General features: G+C 42.2%; 1 protein-coding gene across 1 annotated transcript in view; it reads right to left on the reverse strand.

Annotated features, from left to right (window-relative positions):
- Positions 1 to 22,361, reverse strand: part of col5a1 (procollagen, type V, alpha 1) — a 74,660-nt gene that overhangs the window by 26,217 nt on the left and 26,082 nt on the right. The window contains 22 exon segments of the mRNA XM_051072972.1: positions 463 to 516; positions 1,598 to 1,642; positions 1,733 to 1,786; positions 2,599 to 2,643; positions 3,036 to 3,089; positions 3,831 to 3,875; positions 4,353 to 4,370; positions 4,372 to 4,407; positions 4,493 to 4,546; positions 4,663 to 4,716; positions 4,918 to 4,971; positions 5,061 to 5,114; positions 5,275 to 5,331; positions 5,805 to 5,897; positions 7,837 to 7,911; positions 8,023 to 8,085; positions 8,674 to 8,715; positions 10,396 to 10,452; positions 10,572 to 11,075; positions 11,774 to 12,232; positions 12,348 to 12,455; positions 13,295 to 13,426. Coding sequence (XP_050928929.1) covers positions 463 to 516; positions 1,598 to 1,642; positions 1,733 to 1,786; positions 2,599 to 2,643; positions 3,036 to 3,089; positions 3,831 to 3,875; positions 4,353 to 4,370; positions 4,372 to 4,407; positions 4,493 to 4,546; positions 4,663 to 4,716; positions 4,918 to 4,971; positions 5,061 to 5,114; positions 5,275 to 5,331; positions 5,805 to 5,897; positions 7,837 to 7,911; positions 8,023 to 8,085; positions 8,674 to 8,715; positions 10,396 to 10,452; positions 10,572 to 11,075; positions 11,774 to 12,232; positions 12,348 to 12,455; positions 13,295 to 13,426 — 2,157 coding nt within the window.

The following is a 22,361-nucleotide window of genomic DNA, read 5'->3' on the forward strand; positions in this document are numbered from 1 at the left end:
CCTCTATCTCTCTTTCCTTTCTTTCACTTTTTTTTTAAACACCATCTCCTTGTCTCTTTCTTTCAGTACAGTTATTCATATTTCACAGCCTCTCTTGTCTGTCTCTCTTAGGTGCCACCTGGTGCCTTCCAAGACACATCTGCCATTAGCACAGGTGTCTTCCGTACTGTCTGTACAGAGATGGGAAAGAGGGTATTTGCATGTATATATCTGTGTGGGAGGAGTGTCCCACACTTACAGAGCTGTGGTAATGTGTTGTATCATACATATGTTTCAGCCACATAATTATGTCAGTATGCTTTGAATGTGTTAAGGGGTTTTCAAATGTTAAAATTTGATACGCTGTTTTGTGTTTTTTCTCACAATTATACCAATTGTACATTTTTTTAAAAGACAGAGAGGGAGAAAGAGAGAGGCTGTTTCACTTTCACACTCTTCTTTGGATGTGTGGTATATACTCACCGGTGGGCCATCAGCTCCTGGCATTCCTGGCAAGCCTGGCTTTCCAGTAGGACCCTAAACAGAAGACAAGACAAGATGTTATGGCAAATAAGACACCACAGAATAAGACAACATACAGCATCTGTAAAAGGAGTAGTCTACAGTGATGCTAGCAGCTCTGTGAGGTTATATTAAGGCATAGCAGCGCCTGGAGCTAAATGCTAATGTTTAGCAGATATAATTTTTACCATGTCCACTATCCTTTGCTTCGTATGTTAGCGTGACAACAGCGTAACATTTGCTAATTAGCAATAAACTGAGAGTACAGCTGAGCTGACATAAACTTTGCAAATAGTTTGTCATAAACCAACAAGGTGTTGGACAAATTAAGAATTTGACCTCATGATGGTGCTAAATGAAAAGTGAAGGGGAGGTCACCAACATTATTATAATTCATTCTGAGGGGGACATGGGTGTGTGTACAAAATTTCATGGCCATTCATCCGATAGTTGTCAACACATGTAGACTATTTGTCTACATTTAGCAATGCAGCTGCCTTATAGTTAGAGGTTCAGTGATGTATTGACTTCAAGATTGTATAACTTTGTATCATTTATATCTATTAAACCATACGGTATGTCTGTGTTTTTATCAACCTGGGCTACTTTACTTCCTTGAACTGACCATTTCCAAATGAATGATCCTGTATCTGTTCTTTATTTCACTCTATTATACTTCATTACAGCTTTCTACTATTTCATTTATAATCATGGGGAAACATAATACCTGCATTATTCATTCTCAGATTCTAGCTGTTCACTAATAAACTGAATACCCACCACATAAGCTGGCAAATGTGATTTAGCTCAAATTGGATTAAAATGTATCAGGATTCAAATCTGCCTGTACTGTCTACTAGGCACTATTTGGTCCTGTGAAAGGGATGGGGATGCGTTTGCATAACAGTATGATAAGCATTTGGAACTGAATAAGAGCTCATGCAAATGAATGAGACAATTTCCTGCAATTTTATAGATTTGGAGTTTGTGTTTATTAACATTTTATTAAGCTGGCAGTTTCTGTGGAGTTTTCTGTGGAGTTGCTAGAATGGCATGTTTCACATTATAGTTGTTCAGTAAGCATGTGATATCTTACCTTCTCTCCTGGAGGTCCAATGGCTCCTTGGGGCCCTGGAAGTCCCTGTGGAAAGGATCCAGAATGCTCAGAACATTTTATTTGATGGATGAGAGAAAAATCTAATGTCAGACAACCTGTTCACTGCTCACTAACCTGGGCACCTGGGTTTCCTTGCTGTCCAGGAGGTCCTGGCTCTCCTTGAGGTCCCTGAAAAAAACATAAAGCTAATTTTAGAAATCTCATTATAAGTACAAAGATTGATTACTTTATTTACTTGAGTATAATGTCTGATGTGAGGGTAAGAGTGATTTGTTGCTCCACATGGTCCATTAAAAATGAAATGTTGCTCTGAACAGATATAAATTAAAAGCTGTCCAACAGCGCATCACTGCATTACCCTCTTATACCTAAATAGGGCATAACTTAGCACAATATCTTGCACTGGGTCAAGGTAGAAGGAACACACACACACATACATAGTACACATTCTCACACCTACTTTCCTAATGAAAGAAACTGCTGAACCACAAACACGAAACACATTCCCTCTCAGATAACTGGCAATCAATTATGTTGCTCCAGTCCAAGAGCCTGAGAAAGCTGTTGTTCTTCTTCCATCTCTACCTAGTTGGAACATTCCCACCAGAACAGACAAGCTGGCTCCAGCCAGGTATTTTCTCATTATGGCCCAGCGCTACCAGAAATTGACCTGGAATGATACAACTGGCAATGGTGGACTGCTCAAATGGATCTAAACACAGCCGGTCTATTCTTCATTATCTGCTAAGTATCCTCTGATTGTACTGCTGTGTGTGTATGTGTGTGTGTGTCTGTGTATAAGAGAGAGAGAGAGAGGGCTCGTGAGGCAGTATTGTGGATTTGAGGGTGAAATAAACAGAAATAGATGAAACAGGTGCATGTGAGATTGCTGTGCGTGATGTGTTTTTGGGTTTGAGCTTGCAAATGAATGGTCTCTGATACTGTACATTAACAGGTTCATCAATTCCAGCTTCACTTACAATGTTTCCTTTGGGTCCAGGATGGCCATCCATTCCAGTAACACCCTATAGCAGAGGAGATGAACACAACATTCATTACATACAGATCACACATGCTCAATGAGGGAAATCTGGGGTCTCTACATCCTGCTAAAGCAGTTTGATTGATGCCCACTGTCCATGTTAAATTAAATCTGTTGAAACAATATAAACATTAGGTTTAAGCTTTGCTCCGCTGTACATCTGTCTGAAATGCTGAAGTTAAACTCAATATGCTACTCTTTGTGTGTGCTGTCTGAGATATATTGAGTTTTTGTATTTCCCTGTGGGTGTTGTTTTCACTTTCTTTTGTTCTTCTTGGCTATGAGATGGTAGAAAAATGTATTCTGCTCTCTAAACAGTAAATCTATGGTAACAGAGTGGATATGAAAAGGTGAGAGGAGGGTACAGGGACTCACAGGGGGTCCAGGAGGTCCCTGAGGTCCCTTTGGTCCAAGCAAACCCCGGGGCCCCTAGAAAAAAAAAAAAAAAGAAAGGAAATGAGACTGAGAATGATATCACACCTGTGAAAGGACTGATGAATTATTGAACATGTTCAGCTAAATCAAGTTTCAAAATTATACTTCTGGAAACAACGTGACATCCCAAATGTCCTTGAGGATATTCTACAGAGTCACATTTGAGGGAAAGCTGAAACCCATGCTCTTTTTCTTTACTACACATTCATTCCCCACAGCTACGCCTATCAAACAATGCTTTGAATTTCTGTGCTTTGCCTCACAGCTACAGTTACCTAACAAGATGTATTGTCCTGGCAGGGTGAATTCAAACCAATGCAGCACACCCTGGTGGACAAAATAAATCATAACAGGAGATATCAAGGGCTTTCTGATGGTTTCTCCTTCCCCGTCTTTCCCCCCTCCCTCCATGTGGAATATCCTGCCTGAGAGAGTGGGTCTATTACAACAAGCTTGATGTGAGCTGCCTGCATTTCTCACCTCCAATGATTCTCTTGTACAGATGAGACACTAGCAAAGCCTTATCAACATGTACTTTCCCACAGTATCATGCCAAAAAATCTCCATTTATATGAATATGAACAGTGCCTACAGTCTGCAGATGATATATGTTATCATTAGACCCTATGACTGTTGGCTAGCACAGCAACATGATGAGAGCAGGCCCTGAGCCCTCAGCTGTATCAAATCGATCTCTCGGTATAAGACTGAATGGTAAGATATGCGATCACTCACTGGTTCACCAGGAAGTCCCCTGGGTCCGATCTCTCCATCATCTCCCTGGGAAAGAGAGAGAACAGGTCAGAATGTGGAACAGACAGTGAATGATAAAGGAGGAGAAAGAAGTGAGGATGTGCATGTGTGTGTGTGTGTGTGTGTGTGTGTGTGTGTGTGTTACAGGGAGCAAGAGATAATGAGAAGGCGCAAAGAAGAAGCAGGGGGAAGAGGGGATCAGGTTGCATCAGCTGTTGGTAATGAGGATGGAGAGGGAGATTAGAAGAAGATAAAGGTGTGCTGAGATCAAAAAATATTAAGGAGAAAAGTGAGTGAGAAAGGGGAGATGAAGAACACTAGAAGAGGTAAAATTCGGATGCTGACAAAAAGGTGAGTTTGGTAAGAGGAAGACATTCAACTCCGGAGTAATTTGTGTCTTACTGCATAATGGTGACACTTTAGTTGTATCAGCCCTCTTTGGTTAATACAACCAAATGGAAATAAAAGAAAAAACAAAGGTGTGTAATTGTCTTTTTTTTTTACCCTCTCTCCATCCTCTCCATGGAGCACCAGGAGGTCCAGATGGGCCAGGTTCACCCTATAACAGCAGACATTTAGATTTAGACACACACACGCACATCATATAAAACCCACATTTTTTATAGAACCACTAAATGACGTACTCTGTGTCCTTTTTCACCAGGAAGTCCAGCCAGACCATCAAACCCTCTGTCTCCCTGAAGAGCAGGAAAAACAACAGTGAGTACTTCCTGTAAACTGGTTTCATGAAATATGGTGCACTGAAGTGGAAGAAAATGTGGTGAAGAAGTGATGACTATGGTGGACAAGGTACCTTGGGTCCAGACTGTCCTGGCATGCCCCTGGCACCATCGGCTCCAGGACGACCCTGTGTAACAAATGAAAATACAACAATTACAAATCATGTAGCCTCTTAACAAGTAGGATGACTGTAAATATATTGTGAAGGCTACAACTAAACTTTAATTCAGCATTCCAAAGTATACATAAAATATTATCTACAGCATGAGTGTCAGAAAGTTTATATTGCATGCTCTCCTGTTGACAGCTCCTTTAGTGTCACTCTTACCCTTCTGCCAGGCTTTCCAGCAGGTCCAGGGGATCCCAATGGTCCACGTGGTCCCTAAAGGAAAAAAATAGAGGAGCTTTAGTTGTCTCTGTTTTTTAGGACTAGATTTAAGAAACAAAACTTAGTATGCTAATATCTTGTACCTGAGGTCCTGCCTCTCCAGACTCTCCCTTCAGTCCTGGTACACCAGGAGGACCCTGAGAAGAAAAAAAAGAGACGATTTGATTGACAGAAGTTTTCAACTCAGCTACAAACTGTTGTATGTTCATTTTTCTGTATTGTATACCACAATAAGCGCTGATCATATTTTTGACATAAAATGTCTGTGCTTGCTGTTAGGTGGTTTGAAATACATACCAGAGGACCAGGTCTGCCAGTCAGACCCATTGGACCTGTAGGGCCGCGCATAGCCAGCTGAAGACAGGAAGGAAAAGATTAGTTGTAAGATCGTGAACAAGATGAAGACAAGAATATGTAAAAGATAAAAAAGCTGTTGGCAGATGTATTATTGAATATATAATGTATTTATTTTCATTTGCATGTCTTTGTGCTGTTCAGGGACTCGCAGGAACGACCATGAAATGTAACTGATTGAAAATCTGTGAAATGTGGTGTAAACACAAAGATACAAAGACACATGTAAAATATTAAATCAATGGCAAAAAATGAACAACTATTATACAACTATTATAATGCTATAATCAAACAGCAAAGACTACGGCAAAGATGGCAAAAAGGGAAGAAAAATATCAAAACATTGATAAAAGAATAAGTAAGAGATATTTCAACAAGATGAGCAAGTTTGGAGAATGTGGAAAAGGCAAAGCCGTACACAATATAACACTGACTACTGCAGTCTGATGATGTGTTTAAGTGTGAACAGTTACCCTCGCCTGCTGCATGATCGCTTGCATCTGGGCCTCCTGTGCTGACACAGCAGGTCCCTTCTGTCCAGAGTCACCTCCAGCGCTGAATCTGAACTATGGAGGGAATAACAGATTGGTGAGACTTCATTCCAGTAAAAAGTATCCTAGCACATTAGAGGCACTGGCAAAACGCAAAAATAAAAACCAGAGAAACATTTGGGATTACTAAAATACTGGCATATTTTGCAGCAAATTAAATATTTAAGTTTATTCATTCCCAACAATACTGTCAGTATTTCTTTAATGCGATGTTCCCATCTTGAAACTATGCAACAGATGTTGAACTAAGCATCAGCCTCCAGATGCCAAACCAGCACCATCAAAAGCTGCCTCTGAGGTCCATGAACTTCGAATTCTACTGGCATCTGGTGGTGATATGCAGGCATTGCACACTAGGTGACTATCCAGGCTTGTGGAGTAATTCAGGTTTGTTTAGGCCAGGCATCTGTGGCTGGGTTACACAGAACAGACATCAAGAGGTTGACTGCCAGTTGGTTTACAGATGTACAGTAACAAACCAGTGAAATACTGTGCAGAATTTCACCATCACTGACAAATTGTTACCAAGAAGCAAAATACAAACAAAAAACAGCTGATTCAGAACACCAGAGCTGAGCCAGATCTACTGCACTACCCACCACAAACCAAATTTCGCCAGAGCACAAAATTTTCACAGCTTTTTAACAAATCCCACATTTTCTTCATCTGCCTATGGTTCTGCTGAGTTTGATTAAATATTGGCCCTTTCCTTTGAAATCTTAGTTACAATCAAATATGTGCAGCTATTTCTTTTTTCCTGTCTGCCATTCTGAGTCTTTTGGTCTGTCTTTGAGTGTTTCTGTCTTCATCTTTTTCACGCTTTATGTCATTCCTTCTACACTTCTTATTTTTTTTACAGACGTTCCTCTGCATCAGCAAACCTTGAACAAAATGTTCTGCCACATCAAGTTGTTGACTTGCAAGGCTGAGAAACAGAAAAAAACTCTGATGGGAACAACATTATTTTTTTTAGCTCAGCATGAGCTCAAAATAGAGCAGACTGTCTACAGAAAATAAAAAGAAGCATCACTAGTGGATGAATGTAAGTGGATCATTTAAAAAACACAATGTTAAGATTTGCTATTTAACCCTGCCATGTTGATTCCACAATTTCAATACTACGAGCCAAAAGGTCCTCTGGTGAAACAACAATGCGTGTTTCTCATTAGGCTTGGAGCTCAAGGATCAGATTTCAAGCCGTGCTCTCTGCCAGTGGATACACCAGAATGACTTGAGTTCCTGTCCAGACAGAGTTTGCCACATGGTTCGCCCAGACAGCTTTGTGGACCCCTGAAATAATGACTTTACATCTGTACAACTAATCAGGTCCAACAGCAACAGTGTTGCACATCTTCCTTGAACAGGAAAAAGAAAGTAAGACGGGTAGATGGCCTAGGAAGTCGTTAGAATGGCCCTGTAACTGCTGCAGACAAATTACTGGCTGCAGCTGAAGCTACAGAGAGAAAAACGATTGTGCTGCTTTTCTTCCTGTCTAAAGCTAGACAACTTCCTGGAAGACCATCTTAAATTCGAAGAATGTGGAAAACCGTGTGGATAAAGAAAGTCCTGTAATATAGAGATTTGCATTTCAGGAGTCAAAACAACTGAGAGAGAGTTACAACCTGATGATGGGGGCTAGCTCACTCATTAAACACACCACAAGGGGCTGCTAAAGCACAAATTTACATTTTAAAAAAATCTGTAAAGGACAGGTCCATCAAACATGGTTTAAAAGAACACTCCACCCCCACCCCCATTCCAGTCGACTGAGTAAACCACATGTCAGAGTTATTGATAAAACAGAGGAAGATACATCATACTTGGCTTTAAACTAGGCTAAACAAGGATATAAAGCCACATGGAAAATGTATTAGTGCTTTAAGTGGGGTAAACATAAAAGCAGGGTGCGATTCCTATTTTGCTATTTTTAACCCTTTTGGGGTAATTTACTTACAGGCAGCATCAGGACAGTGCCAGGGGGTCCTGGCAGACCATCAGCACCAGGAAGACCAGAGCGACCTGGAGGACCCTTTGATGGAAAATAGCTCACGTAAGTACACATACACAGGAGGACATATGGTTATTTTCAGTGTTTTTAGAGTTCTGAAAATGAGTGTGCCTGATAATAATTTATACTCACCCTCTCTCCAGGATCTCCAGGACTGCCTGGTGGGCCAGAAGCACCTGGGGGTCCAGGGAGACCCTATTTTAAGCAAAAGATCTCATTTGACTCCCATACATACATAAGAGAACAGTCATATTTGCTGCACTGAAAGTTCTCGCCTTTATCTTGCAAAGTGGTCACACATGGGAGAAAGGAATGCATGAGGCAATATGGGACAGCTTGTTGAGTTGTAAATCCTTTGTGAGGCGCTCTTTGTTTGTCTATAGCTCAATGCCTGAATGGCTGTCCTCTGTGGGACTCCATCTGCAGGGTGTCAAGAGCAACTGTGCCTGAAAAAAATCTTCCTAGATAAATAATTAAGTTCCTTAACATCTGGGCAAGTCCATATCTCTACAGGGGAACCATTTGGCAACTCCCTTTGCATTAGAAATCAGACAGCTAGGGATTTTCAGAGCAAAACATTAAAACTTGAATTTTCCTACAGTTTAAACAGACTACAAGAATGGGTGACATAAAGCATTAGCAGCTTTTATTTATCAACAGAGACTACAGAGAAAAATGGCCCGTGTTGAAAAGGCACTGAGGGTAAAAGAGGACATGGAAAAAAACTGAGGAAATTAAGAGGGAGAGGCTCAGAGTGACAGAATCTGAGACAGATTGACTTACTGTTGGCCCCTCAGGCCCAGGTGGACCCTCCACCAACATTCCCTGAAACGCAGAAGCACAGGAATGATCAGATAAGTCCCCAAAATGATCCTCATTCATAAATACATGTTTGTGTGCCACAATCTCTCAGTGTACAAGTGCACTCACAGGTATGTCCTTTGTCCTTTGATACACAGCTTCAGTTAAAGGAGGTAAATGTACACGGCTGCATGTCCCAACACACCTGTCTATCAACTTTCCATCTAAAAATCTTTGCTGACTTAATGGACATTCCTTCCTGTCATTTCAGTTATGCCTGCAATTAATCCATGTGAGAGTGAATGAACTGTAGAGACACAAAGGTAAAGATGCCCTCAGGTGCTCTTCTACCTGGACAGGACAAGCTAAGGGAAGTACAAATCAAATTTGAGTAATAAGTAATTCTGTCATGCTAGCAGATCAAGCATGCATGTGTATGCATGTGTGAGTGCTTTGAAATACATCCAATGGACCTATTTCTACCATATACACTATCCCTGTAGTGGAAAACAACAAGCAATCTCATTTCAGTGTGGACTGCATCTGACTTACAGACACTGTTGGAGCTCTGCGGCCACAAAGATATTGCTTTGTTTGTTTGCTCTTGTGGTAACACTTTGGCTTCCTGCTTTGTTATGAGGACGGAAACTCACACATCATCCAAACTTGTTTGAATTATGTGATCTCAGTATTCTTTTCTCCATCAACCCCCAAGCAGTACCCTCTGAGCGTTTTCATCATAAAATTACTCCAACTGATCTTTGACACTCCCTAGGTTATGCCTACATTTTGCCTGCAGTGTGTGTGTGCTGGGAAATGGGCTAGACCATGGGAAGTGTCTCAGCTTTTTTTGCATGTTTACAAGAGACAAGATACACTGGGTGATGATGTGTACTTAAACTAGTTGGTAATGTGTCCTCAAACATGCCGTCATCAAGGAAGTGGACTTAACACACACGCTCCTTTCTGCTCTCATATATAAACATGAAGATACTCACTCACAGAGGCATGTATACTTAGTGGAGCTCAGTGGCAGTTGTTTGAAGTGAAACAGCTGTATACTGATTCACTTCAAACAATATGCTGTATACTACATACAGCTGTATGTAATTCAGCTGCATATAGCTCAATTTACATCTCTTGTACAGCTGTAACTGTATAATGTACTATACTGTATATAAGAAACTCTGTCTGTAAATTAGTCACTTTTGCAAACATGCAAAAGGGCTCATCCTCATTTTTACAATGTTACCTGTATATGTGAGTATCTGAATCAGACTTGGATGTATTCCACCTGTAGACAAAGCTCAAGGTTCTTGGCAGAGAGGCACAAAAAGTCTTCCTTGTTCGCTTTTGTTCTCCTTGTATTCCTACCCTCCTTCCACCTCCCCATGTTTACACACTACCCACACTGTGTTTAGAGATTATTGACAATCTCTGCATGGCCGTTCTCCAAATGTTTATGCTTTAGTCCTGCTGACCAGCCAGGAGCGAGGCTTTGTCCAAGAATACTATGAGAGGGGTCTGGTAGTCCCTAATGAGCATGTTTGGTCTTGGGATTCTCATTCAGAAGTGAGGGGTGGGTTGTGTTTAGATGTGGATCACACATATGTACTTGCAGATATAAACATATGCCCATGTGCACATAAGCACGCTCAGCCTACATCTGTTGTCTAAGTATGTTGTTCAAATGGTGATACTCACAGGCTCAATAACAGCAGGCTCTCCCTTCTGTCCCTTCTCGCCACGAGCTCCGTCGACCTACACACCAAACACACAGACACAAACATTATCAGCAACTTCATCATCACCATCATCATGCTATCCTCCTCATCTTCAAGATCATGTCTTTGGCAGTGTGTCCTTCCATTATTTTTCACCTGTCCATAATACTCATCGGTCTCGGCAGGCAGCGGTTTGCGATCTGTGTCGTAATCCAGTTCTCCGTAGGTGTCATAGAGATCTAAATCGCTATAGTCTGTGATGTGCTCCTCCTTGAACCCATCCAGATCTGTGTAGTCACCTTCGCCCTCCACACCCTGGCCTGTTCCTGTAGCGATGGACCCTCCAGCTCCGGTGCCAGCGCTGGCTGAGCCACCTCCAGCGGTGGAAGATCCACTCGTAGAGACAGAGCTTCCCTCTCCGATGGTGATGGTGGAACTGCTGCTGCTCCCACCACCTCCACCACTGATGTGCACAGTGCTGCTGCTGCTTCCGCCACTGCCACCTCCACCACCGACGTGGACAGTGCTGCTGCTGCTGCCGCCGCCACCTCCACCGCTAATGTGAACGGTCCTGCTGCTGCTGCCACCTCCACCAGTGGTGTAATGGCTATCCACACCATAATCATATCCATCGCCGTAGTCATCGTAGGAACCTCCCACCTGTAAAAGCACAGATTTAGTTATAAAGATATACTAGTACAGGATAAAAAGGAAGATGGGGGATAAAAAAGATGAAAACACAACAACCCAACGGGCAGCACCAAAAGTAAAAAGTGCTGAAACTGGAAGAATTGCTTGTTTAAGTTATAGGCAACAGCCAATGAGGACGTTACTTCCTGTGTAAACAAATAACATAAAAAAAACATAACAACGTAACATTGAATTTTTGAACTGTTAAAATGCACAGTATCAGGGCTACATTAAAACGATTATTTTCATTATTGAGCCCAAAGATATTGAGTTTACTATCATAAAAGACAATGTAAAAGATGGAACTTGAAAAATTACTCCACTGATTCATTGATTTATAAAAATGACTGCAGATTTACGTTCTGTCTGATTGACTTATTGATTAATCGCCTAACTGTTTCAGCTTGATGTGGCACTACTTCTTCCCAAAGCTGCAGTGCTGGGAATTTCAATAAAAGAATTTATTCCTTCACAATGGGATTTTTAAATACATCCACACTGGCATTGCTTCCCCCATGTGGATTGGTGGATTATAACAACACTTACATATCCCACATATTTCACAGAAGTGCAAGTAGGCCTTGCATAGTATACATAATTAAGTAAAGAAAAAGATTCTAAAATGTTTTTTTTTAATCAGTGTGGAAGTGTAATGAATATCAACCTACTGCTGTTTCATTGATAGAGACGGTTGTAGATCCTGATCCCCTGGTGATGACGCTCCTTTCAATTCCAGTTCCTGCACCCAAGTCGATCTTGGCCCCTGCTCCCAAATCCAGCTCACCCCCAGTGCCAATGCTGGTGATGGTGACACGTCGAGAGGTATCACCGTCAGGTGCAGCTGTGGACTCATCGTAGTAGGTCTCATAGTTACCATAAGCATCATAGCTGTCATAAGGGCTGGTCTCCTCTCCATAGGCATCTCCTCCTCCGCCGGTGGCAGTACCTGAAGAGCTTGAAGAAGAGCTGCTGGATGAGCTAGAGGATGAGCTTGAGGATGAACTTGAGGATGAGCCAGAGGATGTGCCAGAGGACGAGCTTGTGGAGATGGAGGTGGAGGTGCCACCAGAACCCCTTATAACCTCCTTCACTGTGGTCGCCACTTTGTCCCCATCTGTTCCTGTTACCTGTAGAACAGAGGATGTTTGTATTCGCCTACTTTGTTGCTTATGGAGTAGTAAGATTGTATCCACATTATTAGATGAACTCCATCTGGGGAAAAAACATATATTGATTGGCTACCTTGACTTCTTCTGTGGTTGTCTCGGTATCAGGAGATGATTCATAAGGCTTGCCATCCACGTCCTCATAGTAAGGATATTCATAATAGTAGCTGTCCTCTTCTGTGTTCTAAAGGAGAGAAACATGACACTGAGATTGAAACAGTGTGACTGAGAGAGAAAGAATAACTATCAATAATTAAAAACATGACTTTTAAATATGATCTACTGCTCTGTTGCTGCTGGCTGTCTGATGCATGTGCGACAGGCTGGCCATCGATCAGAAGCACACAGGGATGTCTTCTACACGCAGAAACCTCATGCTGTACCTCCCTGTTGCAACTTGTTACGACTGAATGACAAATTATTTTTAGACAGCTTTCTTGATGAATCTGTCACCCATCTTAAGAAATAAAAGAAAATAGGCCAGGTTTTCGTGTGTGTTACGGGAATATTGACAGGCCTAACCCTCAGGGCAAAGGAAAAGGTCACGAGGATGAGCTTCTTGTCCATCTAGTAACACTTCTCTGGCACACATTTAATTGGTATTATTGGTATTCAGTGCGGAAAACGGCACGGTGCAGGGATGCAGGCTTAGGCAGGCACCACATCATTCCTGAACATTATTAACTAACTGCATAGCCTGATAACCCTGTTCTTCCTAGTCAGCACTTTCCTCTGGCAGAGTGCAGGTCTCTTGCATAAGCCAAGAGGCACTTTTCAGCACAGGATCCAACCAAGATCTGATTTGAGTATTAGAGACAATTATAGATTAAGGAAAATAAACTTCCTTGAGTAAGGTCAGCCATGAGAACAATCGGTGATTCTTTTGCTGGTTTCTACAATTTCCTGCATCACGCTGCATGCAAAAATCCACCACCTGTGTTTACAAAGCTGCATTGTGAGTTCTGTGCATATAGCAATTGTTAAAAACTAAAAATTGAAGATAAGAAAGGTCAAGATACTTACATATTCGTCTGTGTTGGGGTCCTGGTTCTGAGGCTGATCGGGCACTGGCACTTCACAATCAGGGCTGTAGTGCTCACAGTAGTCATAGGCAGCACGATGGTCTGCTACAATCATTAGCTGCTGGATGTCTCCCTGGAAACCACAAAAAACAGGAAGTCATGAGACTCACTGGACAAGTCATGCATGTAAATAAACAAGCAAACAATCGTTAGTGACAGACACGGCGGTCTCACGCTCAGTGACCCGTGGGGAAAAATGAAAGCAAATAAAGATGAGGGAGAACATCTGCGTGCAGCATTATCACATGCAGAACAGGCAGCTCTGAAACTAGGTCAAGCCAGGGAAATCTAAGGGTGACTAAATGATGAAGAACTTTGTCCGGCATCCAAGAGTGTCGTTTCGAATCAGAGTCGAGCACTGGAGTGTGAGACAAAAAGCTTACAGCAAACAGTGTGGAGTTACAAGAGAACATGGAACAACTGACTTCATGTAACTGCGGACGATGACACAAACAAACACACACAACCACAGGCTCACACACTCAGAGTAGGTTTTAACAAGATGAAAGATTTTGAACAGAACACATACAGTAAGACCAGCCTGAAATCTGAATGGGACATGAGTGATTGTGCCCTCAAGCTGATTGTGTAAGATCAACTTGGTTGTGCGACACGGAGAACATGAGCAGACCTGCAGTTCCAGATAGCTGACCTGATCCATTTGACTTGAAGGTGCAAGTGCATATACTCAGTCGAGGTGCAAGAAAGGGGGTGGAACAGTAGCAGAGGTGAGAGATTCAAAGAAAGAGACAGAAAAGAAGAGATTGATCGAAAAAGAGCAAGAGAGCACAAGAGAGAAAAAGAAAAGGCTCAGAAGGTTCCCCAGGCTACATAGGGAGCTGGGTGTGTGTGTGTTTGCCACATGTTTCTGAACAGAATGCATATGGCACCAAAAAGCTGTATTGTATCTATCCAAACATGTCCTGATCACACTTCCAAATAAAGTGATGTCATTCCACATCAATCTAACACTGAGTCAACTTAGCTGAAACAAATATATTTTCAGGGGTGGGGAGTGGGGGGATGGGGGGGTATGAGAATCATGAAGCGACGCAACTCTGGGAACAGACCGCCACTGAGCATGAAGTGTTTCTGATTATGTCCAAATGCCAAATGTCTGAAATCCCTCAACATATCTTTCCAGTTGAAATTCTCCATGGATAGCTCTCTTTTCTGACAAAGAGAAATGGATCGCATTTGTGGTCTAACCAGTGACAGTTCACTGAGCACCAATCCCAATGCTAAAACATACCACACAGAACACCATGTCTCAGATACCTCTAATAACCCTTGCAAAATACTCCACAAGAAACAACAACAAATCCTAATACTTCCTCCAAGACAGAAGGACTGGAGTAGCCATTACACAACTCTCCCAACTATGAACTCTGTGCTTCCAGGAAACTTTCGAATGCCTATCTCTGAGCCATTTGTCTGAAGTCGCAATTGGTGAGGAGACTAGACTTGGTATCAGTTTAACAGTCTGTCCCCCTCGTCCTGGCAAGACCGTGTGTCACAGCTGCGCTGAAAGGGGATGATGGGAATTCACTGTTTGAAATGAGGTCACATTCAATAAGGAATAAGCCCTCTGTACAACAAAACAGCCCTGCCGTCTGGAGCATTGCAACTGCTTTCCTATTCACATGCCATTCCTTTTTTTTTTTCCCCCTGCACTCTTTTTCTCCATCTCCCAGAGCAGCCAGGGGAATGTTGGGATTAGATCCTGACCACAAGTGGTGTGATCCTAATTTCACAGAGATGAGATAATTAATCATACACCTAAGCATTAATGAGAACATCCTAGCAGCACTGAGAGCACCGTGGAAGAATGTGTTTAATGATGTGTGACATACACAGAGAAAGAAAAGAGGCGTGAGCATGCTAGAAAAAGAAAAAAGAAAGGAAAACGTTGTGTTATATGGGTCTTTTTGAGGCTGGAAAAGGCCGATGGCTGCATTTGATTGTACTAATAGTTATAGCCAAAGGCATATAAGAGGGGGAATAAGGATGAGAAGAAGCTGGATAGGGAACGTGGACCTGAGCTGAGCTGGGCTCAGTTGTGTTGGACCATTCAGCACAGGCCAGTTCCAGCCGTCTGAAGTTTTATTCTGTGTTAAAGTTCTGGGCTATAAAAGGGGAAGCCAAGCACTGAGCACTGCACAAAACCAACTGCAGATGGACAGGCAGAGAAAATTTAGAAACAAACACTTTGAGGGCCACTCTAGCAACTTAAAATTGCACTTAGACTGAATCTGGAGAATGAAGAGAGAAGAAAGAATGGTCAAAAACAATGAAGCAGACTCAGCGATATGCTCACTTTTTCACTTAGTATGGGTTAAGCTCCAAAAATATGGGATGCTACTGTATATCTCCCATCATGTCACTTCATAGCATCTCTTCTATCAATCTCCACACCAGTTTGTAATACACGCTTTCTGTTATAAAATGTAGACCAATTCAAGGTAACCCTGATAGCATCACTGTGATATTGTTAGAGGTTAGAGGTCAGACTGGACACAGCTGCGATGGTATTCACTGTAACTAGAAAAATCCATGGTATCCCCTTATTTTAGCCTCTGTTTTATAATTAATTGTATATAATAATACTAACTGTATCTGATGATTGATCAGATATAGACAATGATGGGAAATCACAGAATCTACAATGTATGTAAAAATTCAGCATCACAAAAGATGCCTGTTTTTCCCTCATTACTTTCATCCTCCATCTTTACACATAAATTACTTCTGCGCTGATATAAAAGGCGTACAGTGCATTTGTTCCCCTGAAAGCTGAACACCTTCACAGTAAAGCTATTGTCAAAGTCTTGATCCACCATGACAACCACTAAAGCTGGTTCTGATTTCCTTTCTTTGAGCCAGAGCTGCTCTTTTCACTACGCGTCACTCGACAGATTCCGGTGCCAAACGTTATATAAGCTGCTGTTTTACAGATGTAGAGAAGCAGTAAATATTCCTATACTGTACTCCAGCTGTATGCTAATGCCAAATTTCTCATTTAGTATTCTGGTGCTGAGTGGTCAACTCGGTCCAGCAGCCCATTAAAGCCTGAGATATTTACACCACTCCTGTAAATAGAAGCTACTTAACTATATTTTGATGACAGGAAACCACACTGCAACTACTATAAATGCAGAGTCAGGGATTCAGTGTGTGATAAAGGTGATTGGTTAACCCCAACACTTCAACTTAAACTATAAAAAGAAAATTATATATTACTCTTCACCAAGTAACATTGATGGAAGCTGATATACCATATAAGAGATGATTAACATGTAGCACCACATGCAGACACATAAGCACCACCAATCCCACACCCAAACAGGTTGAATCAAAGACAAAAAAAACCCTAGAATTATAGAATCACACCCAAACCCCTTGGGGAACCATAAAAGACATGCAATCATCTCTCCTAGTTGAGAGGGGACAGTGACATTTTTCACTCAGGAGCATCATGTGGCACATCAGAGTGGTGCTTAAGGCAGAATTTTCAGACAATAACAGGGCTGCCGTTGTCAGCATCTCCCTGGACTCCACTGAAATATGACTCTGCTCCTGGCCAATGCGCTCCTCATGTTGAGCTCTGATGGAAAAGCCATTGCCTGTGGCTGTGAGCAGCGGACGACCTCACTCCACATAATTCATGTTAAGAGAAACTGTTGAAGACAAATCGTATGCACACACTAAACATGCACACCAATCTGTGAGTGATTACAGAGCTGCATCTTACAACTAGATTACAGAAGCAGAACAAATACAGATTTATCAGTAATACTTATATTCTTAATCTATTGCTTCTGCATCTTAGCAAATAAAATGTCACATCATCTTTTACATTTTCATTCCTGAACCTCACCCTGTTTGGCCCCCCACATGTGAGTCCCTGCTGGATGTTCTTCTTGTGTCCAGGTGGGGGCAGGAGAGTGCTCTAGTGAGCAACAGGCCAAACATCTGTCTCCATCTGAACCTGACCCATAATCATGACGGGTGGACTGAGTTCATTGTCTCTCTTCTGAATTATCATATAATGAATGGGATGGAATGATGGAAAGCAATATTGGTGCAGTTTTGGTTAAAATCATCACAACATAATGAGTGGCCTTGAATGGGGTACATTACTGATGCACAAGAGGCTCAAACTTAACTGACTGAACCACACAAACATACACTCTCCTCTTCTTTTCCTCTTTCTCTTTCTCTCATGTATACACACACCTACATCAAGTAGTAATTAAAATGAGCCCAGCAAAGGCTTACTTTGATTAGAGTAAGGTCTTGAGATGATGTCAGGCGACCCCCTGCTGATCAGTTTAGTGGAGCCGTGTGTCAGACTCATGAAATTTGCGCTCTCAAGCACTTGCTTAGAGCAGTTTAGGTTGAAATAAACAGCACAAACCAATGCTCATTATTTCTCCATATCCCGAGGGACACCTGGTAATGACTCTGTTTACCTTTTACACCTCACACAGTATGAAGAACGACTCAAGTCTAGTTTTTCATCATTTTCTGGTCAGATGTCAGCAAAGGAAAACGGGTAGGAGGGCCCTCACAGAGCAGGATAAGACTCTGGGAGGTCTGAGCTCTGGCTGTATTTTAAGGCAAGCTACTTTCACAACATATTTACACAGTCACCCATGAGCTCTGAGCCAGGTCTTGGTCCCACTGCCAGCCCACACCGGCACACTCACAGTTCCAGTGCCTGGGCATTCTCCAAGCTGACCACAAAAACCAAACAACGCTCTGCAGAGGTCAGCTCACTGCTCAGGGGGCATAAATCAGCATGGGCACACAAACAAAATATGCACAGGGACACACAAACAAAATAGATACACATTGTCAACATGGCTGTTCAAGCACATACAAGCATACCTACATGGTTAGAACCACATACATACATGCCAGCAGAGAAATTACAAATCTACATAATTAAACCCTAACCAGACACTGAGTACATTTTCACCCACGTACGCTTTCCCCTCCAGACTGTCTTGCAATCCCAGCGCTCAGAGCAGCTGCCAAGGGCAACAGGCCTGTCTGCCACCCCACTTATCCTCTACACAGCACCTTCCCTCACCTCTTGGCCGCTATCCTGTTTTTCGATCCCCTCTGGGTCTCCTCTCCCTCAGCCTCCCAGCCCCCATCACACTCCCTTCTGTATAGGATTTTAATCCCACACCTCTAAGGACTATGGGCAGCCATATTCCCATTTCCCGTTCTTTTAGGGTAGTGGAAACCAGAGTGGTTCGCCTCACCTAGCAGATGCAGAATCTGAGTGTTTGCCTTGGCCATTGGCTGAAATCTACATCAAAAAAAGTGCTGAGGGCACACTTCAGGGCTTGCTGACACAGTAAAGGAATAACAGAGGGAATAAGGGGGCGAAAGACAAACATCTGACATGAGTTAGGGAAATTCTCTTAATTATCCATGGTGGAAACTCCATCTTCCCTGAGGCTACTGAAGTCTGAAATGTATAGAGGTAGTGTGCTTTGACAGCGAAGCATGACATATACTTTGGACAACATAATGCAGAAATACGTGACTATAACATACAGCATTTTTAGTAGTGTTATATCATAGACTCCTAGGATGCAACACTGCCATTCAAAATTAACATTAAATCACAGTGAAATACACTGCTTTATTATGGTCACATTCTCCAAGTTCTCTACTTGAGTCTTTAATCCATTATCAATGAGTCATTCTTCAAAGAAGTTATGTGCCTAGATACATCTGGATCACACTATATCTCTAGCTCCAGCTGGGACAGATTGGGGTTCACACATGGAGTCAGAATGCCTCTCAAATCAATGTCAAATGCACCGCTTCCCCACTGACTTGATTTTATCTGTGGGAAAACTGCAGTCTGTCTGAAAATTGTACAGTCATACAGTATGTTAGCACTTGGCACTGCAGCAAAATATGGGGACAGATGTGGAGGTTTGGTATTTTACTTTGAGCTGTCCACTTTAGATCAGATCAATCAATCATGTTGTGAAAATAGGCCTAAATAACAATTTGTATCTATGCACCAGATGAGTCTCTGCTAATGGGGCTCCATGAGAGAAGGCCATTCCATTCACCAGCTGTGTTAGGCCTGTAACTGCTTTCTGACGCCCAGAAACAAGAACCCAAGAGTCAGGTACATTGTGGAAATTGCTGAAACTGTGGAGTTAATAACAAATAATAAAACAGAAGCCCAGTCAAGGCCTGGCAACATCAGCCAAACTTACATACTACAACCTCAGAAACTAGGACAAAATGGGCTTAAATCTGATTCTGAACTTGGAAAATCTACTGCAAAAATGCAGCTCCTCTTAGTGCATATTCTTTGTGAACAGTCAAGATAAAAATCAGGAGTATTCCCAGAGGTGAATACATCTTTACCTTAGATGACTGAAACATGTTAACTATAAATAAGGAGAGTCTGAGTGAAAGGCAGGAAAACTGAAGAAAAGTCCTGAGGTAAAGATGAGGAAACAGGATGTGTAAAATGCATCATGCCATCACAATATTAAAGCTCTTAACAAGCATCAAGCTCATGTGTTGCATGTTTTTACTACTTTTTCCTGGCTCTGGTTGCACTATGGGAGCCCCACAACGTGCCTCATCCCAGCCCTATTAAAGGCCTCCCAGCCCTCTGCACTGCTCCACTTGCTCTTATCATTCACCCCCTCGTTCATTCCATCTCTAATTCTATATGTCAGTATATCTGACCTCAGTCTTCTTCTCAAGCCCTTCACCCTTTCTTACTTGTCCTCCCCAACTTATCACCCACTCACCCACACACATGTGCGTCCCTCTGCCCCCCCACCCTCCCCCCTTGCCCAGGCCTGGGACAGCCTATCAGCAGCTACCAAGGAAACCTCTGGATGATGTCATGTGGTAAGGCTGCTGTTCCAAGACTGACATCAGTGAGAAGAGAGCTCCTCATTCTTTCCAGCGTATGACCCAAAAGTTTTGGCTCCCCTACCTGAACCTACTGCTCCAGCTTCCCTCGCTCCTCCACACCCTCTCTATCCTGAACATCTTGTTTTCCCGACACCAAAACCTCCTTCTGATCTGCTCCCCTCCAACTCTCTAATATGCCAAATTTATAAATGTCTTTCTGTGACAAAAACGACACTATACGATCACCCACATTCATTACTGGGCGAGGATGCTTTCGCGCTGCTTTGGCTGAGACAATGGAAGCCCAGACAAGAACTGCTGTGTCTGCACGGCTCCACCTTGGCCGCCTCGATTCACTCGAGGTCCCCTGCGGATTACCTCTGAGTGAGGCCAAGTGGTTCATCTGTCCTGTTTGTGTTCCCTCAGACCAACCACAGCCATTTATTTCACTGAACGCTACTCAGAACCAAGGGATGGGCATTAAATTATCTCTGGTTTTTCTTGGCACACTCACTGGGAAACAACAGCGAACAGGGAAATCAGAGGACACATTCTGCAGATGGACTTTGTCAAACAGGCCCTACTTTCTGAACAACGCAGATTAAAATACACTGAAAACACACACACATTCTCTAAACATCTAGAGGCCTAAAGTCACAAAGCAAAACAACATTTCTAAAGTCATTAGTTCGTCTTTCCAAAAGATAATGACTCTTAATAACTGATTTTAACAAGTGCATTATAGTCATTATAAAGGAGTAATTGCTATTTCATTTGCAACAGATGAGCATTGATTACCAGGTAAGATACCAGTCTTTTTACATAATTACCACTCTAATTACATTCATAGTCTTTACTGGCACAAGCCACAATACTCTTATGCAAGCCGCTAAGGAAAAAAAATAACATTATGGTACTTATAGAGGGTAGACGCTCTCTCAGTAACCACAAAAATCATGTTAGAAACCAAACCACAAACCACCTCAGCATACAGTAAATACTACTTCTCTCCTCACTGCTGTATGTAAAGAAAAGGGACATGCTTCTTAAGAACTTAAGAAGGCACATTAAACACACCATTCTCTGTAATTCAAGGATTCAAAGTCAAATTATTTTGCCGCTGTCTGTAACTATGTTTGTTTAATTTATGTTAACACCATTTGTCTCCTTTTTGAGTAACCAAAAGTCTCTCAAGGAGAAGCTGGGAGATATCAAATCAGTGCTGTCAAAAACAGCTCTCTCAAACTGATTCAAAACTGCTTTTGCTCTGTCTTATTATTTCCCCTTCCCCTTTTTTTTCTAAAGCGATTGACTGGAAATTGCATGCTCTCAAGTCCACTGATTTAATTGGCCTGCTGGTGAAATCAAATATGCTTTTTTGTGTTTTCATGCTCACCACCTCTTGGTGGTAACTGACTCTGGCAAAAGTCAACACAGGATCAGACTAAACTACAGAGGGGAGAAGGGAGTAAGGGGAGTAGAGAGGAGTGCAGGCTGAGCATAATTTGGAAACTATGTGGCATATTTTCCATTTTCTGCACGCAGTGGAGCCTGTCCTGTCTCCCAACTGGCAGACACACAGCAGGAGGGCTTTAAACATCTCTCACAAAATATCCGTCTGTTCCCACGGTAACCATTGGACTGTTACCGTGGCTCTGATAGCTTGGTAAGATTTAAATTGTTCCTGTCTCACCTCAGTCTTGTGATGAGTATGCTATTGGCAACAACAAAATTAGAGCAGAATAAGAACTGTGCTGGATAAATGCAGTCATCTTGTTGGCAGCTAGAGGAATTTACCAACATCCATTAGGTGTGGGGGAAATAATAGCTATAACACATACCAAAAACATATGTATTTATGCCTCGATGAATAGTCCAACTATTTCGCTACAAATCTGAACATAATCTGGGTACTTTCAAACAGCGCTATACTCCCCTGCTTCACTCATGAACCACATCTAACACACGAAAAAACAATGTATACATAAACATTACCATACACACTATATAGCTTTTTAGCAATACAGAAATCTAGACTTGTGATCTGGCTGTGATTAATGGTTTTGAATGAGGGAAAGAAGTGAAGTATTAGTTTTATA

The sequence above is a fragment of the Lates calcarifer genome, linkage group LG9, assembly GCF_001640805.2.
Source record: "Lates calcarifer isolate ASB-BC8 linkage group LG9, TLL_Latcal_v3, whole genome shotgun sequence".
Taxonomy (NCBI): domain Eukaryota; kingdom Metazoa; phylum Chordata; class Actinopteri; family Centropomidae; genus Lates; species Lates calcarifer.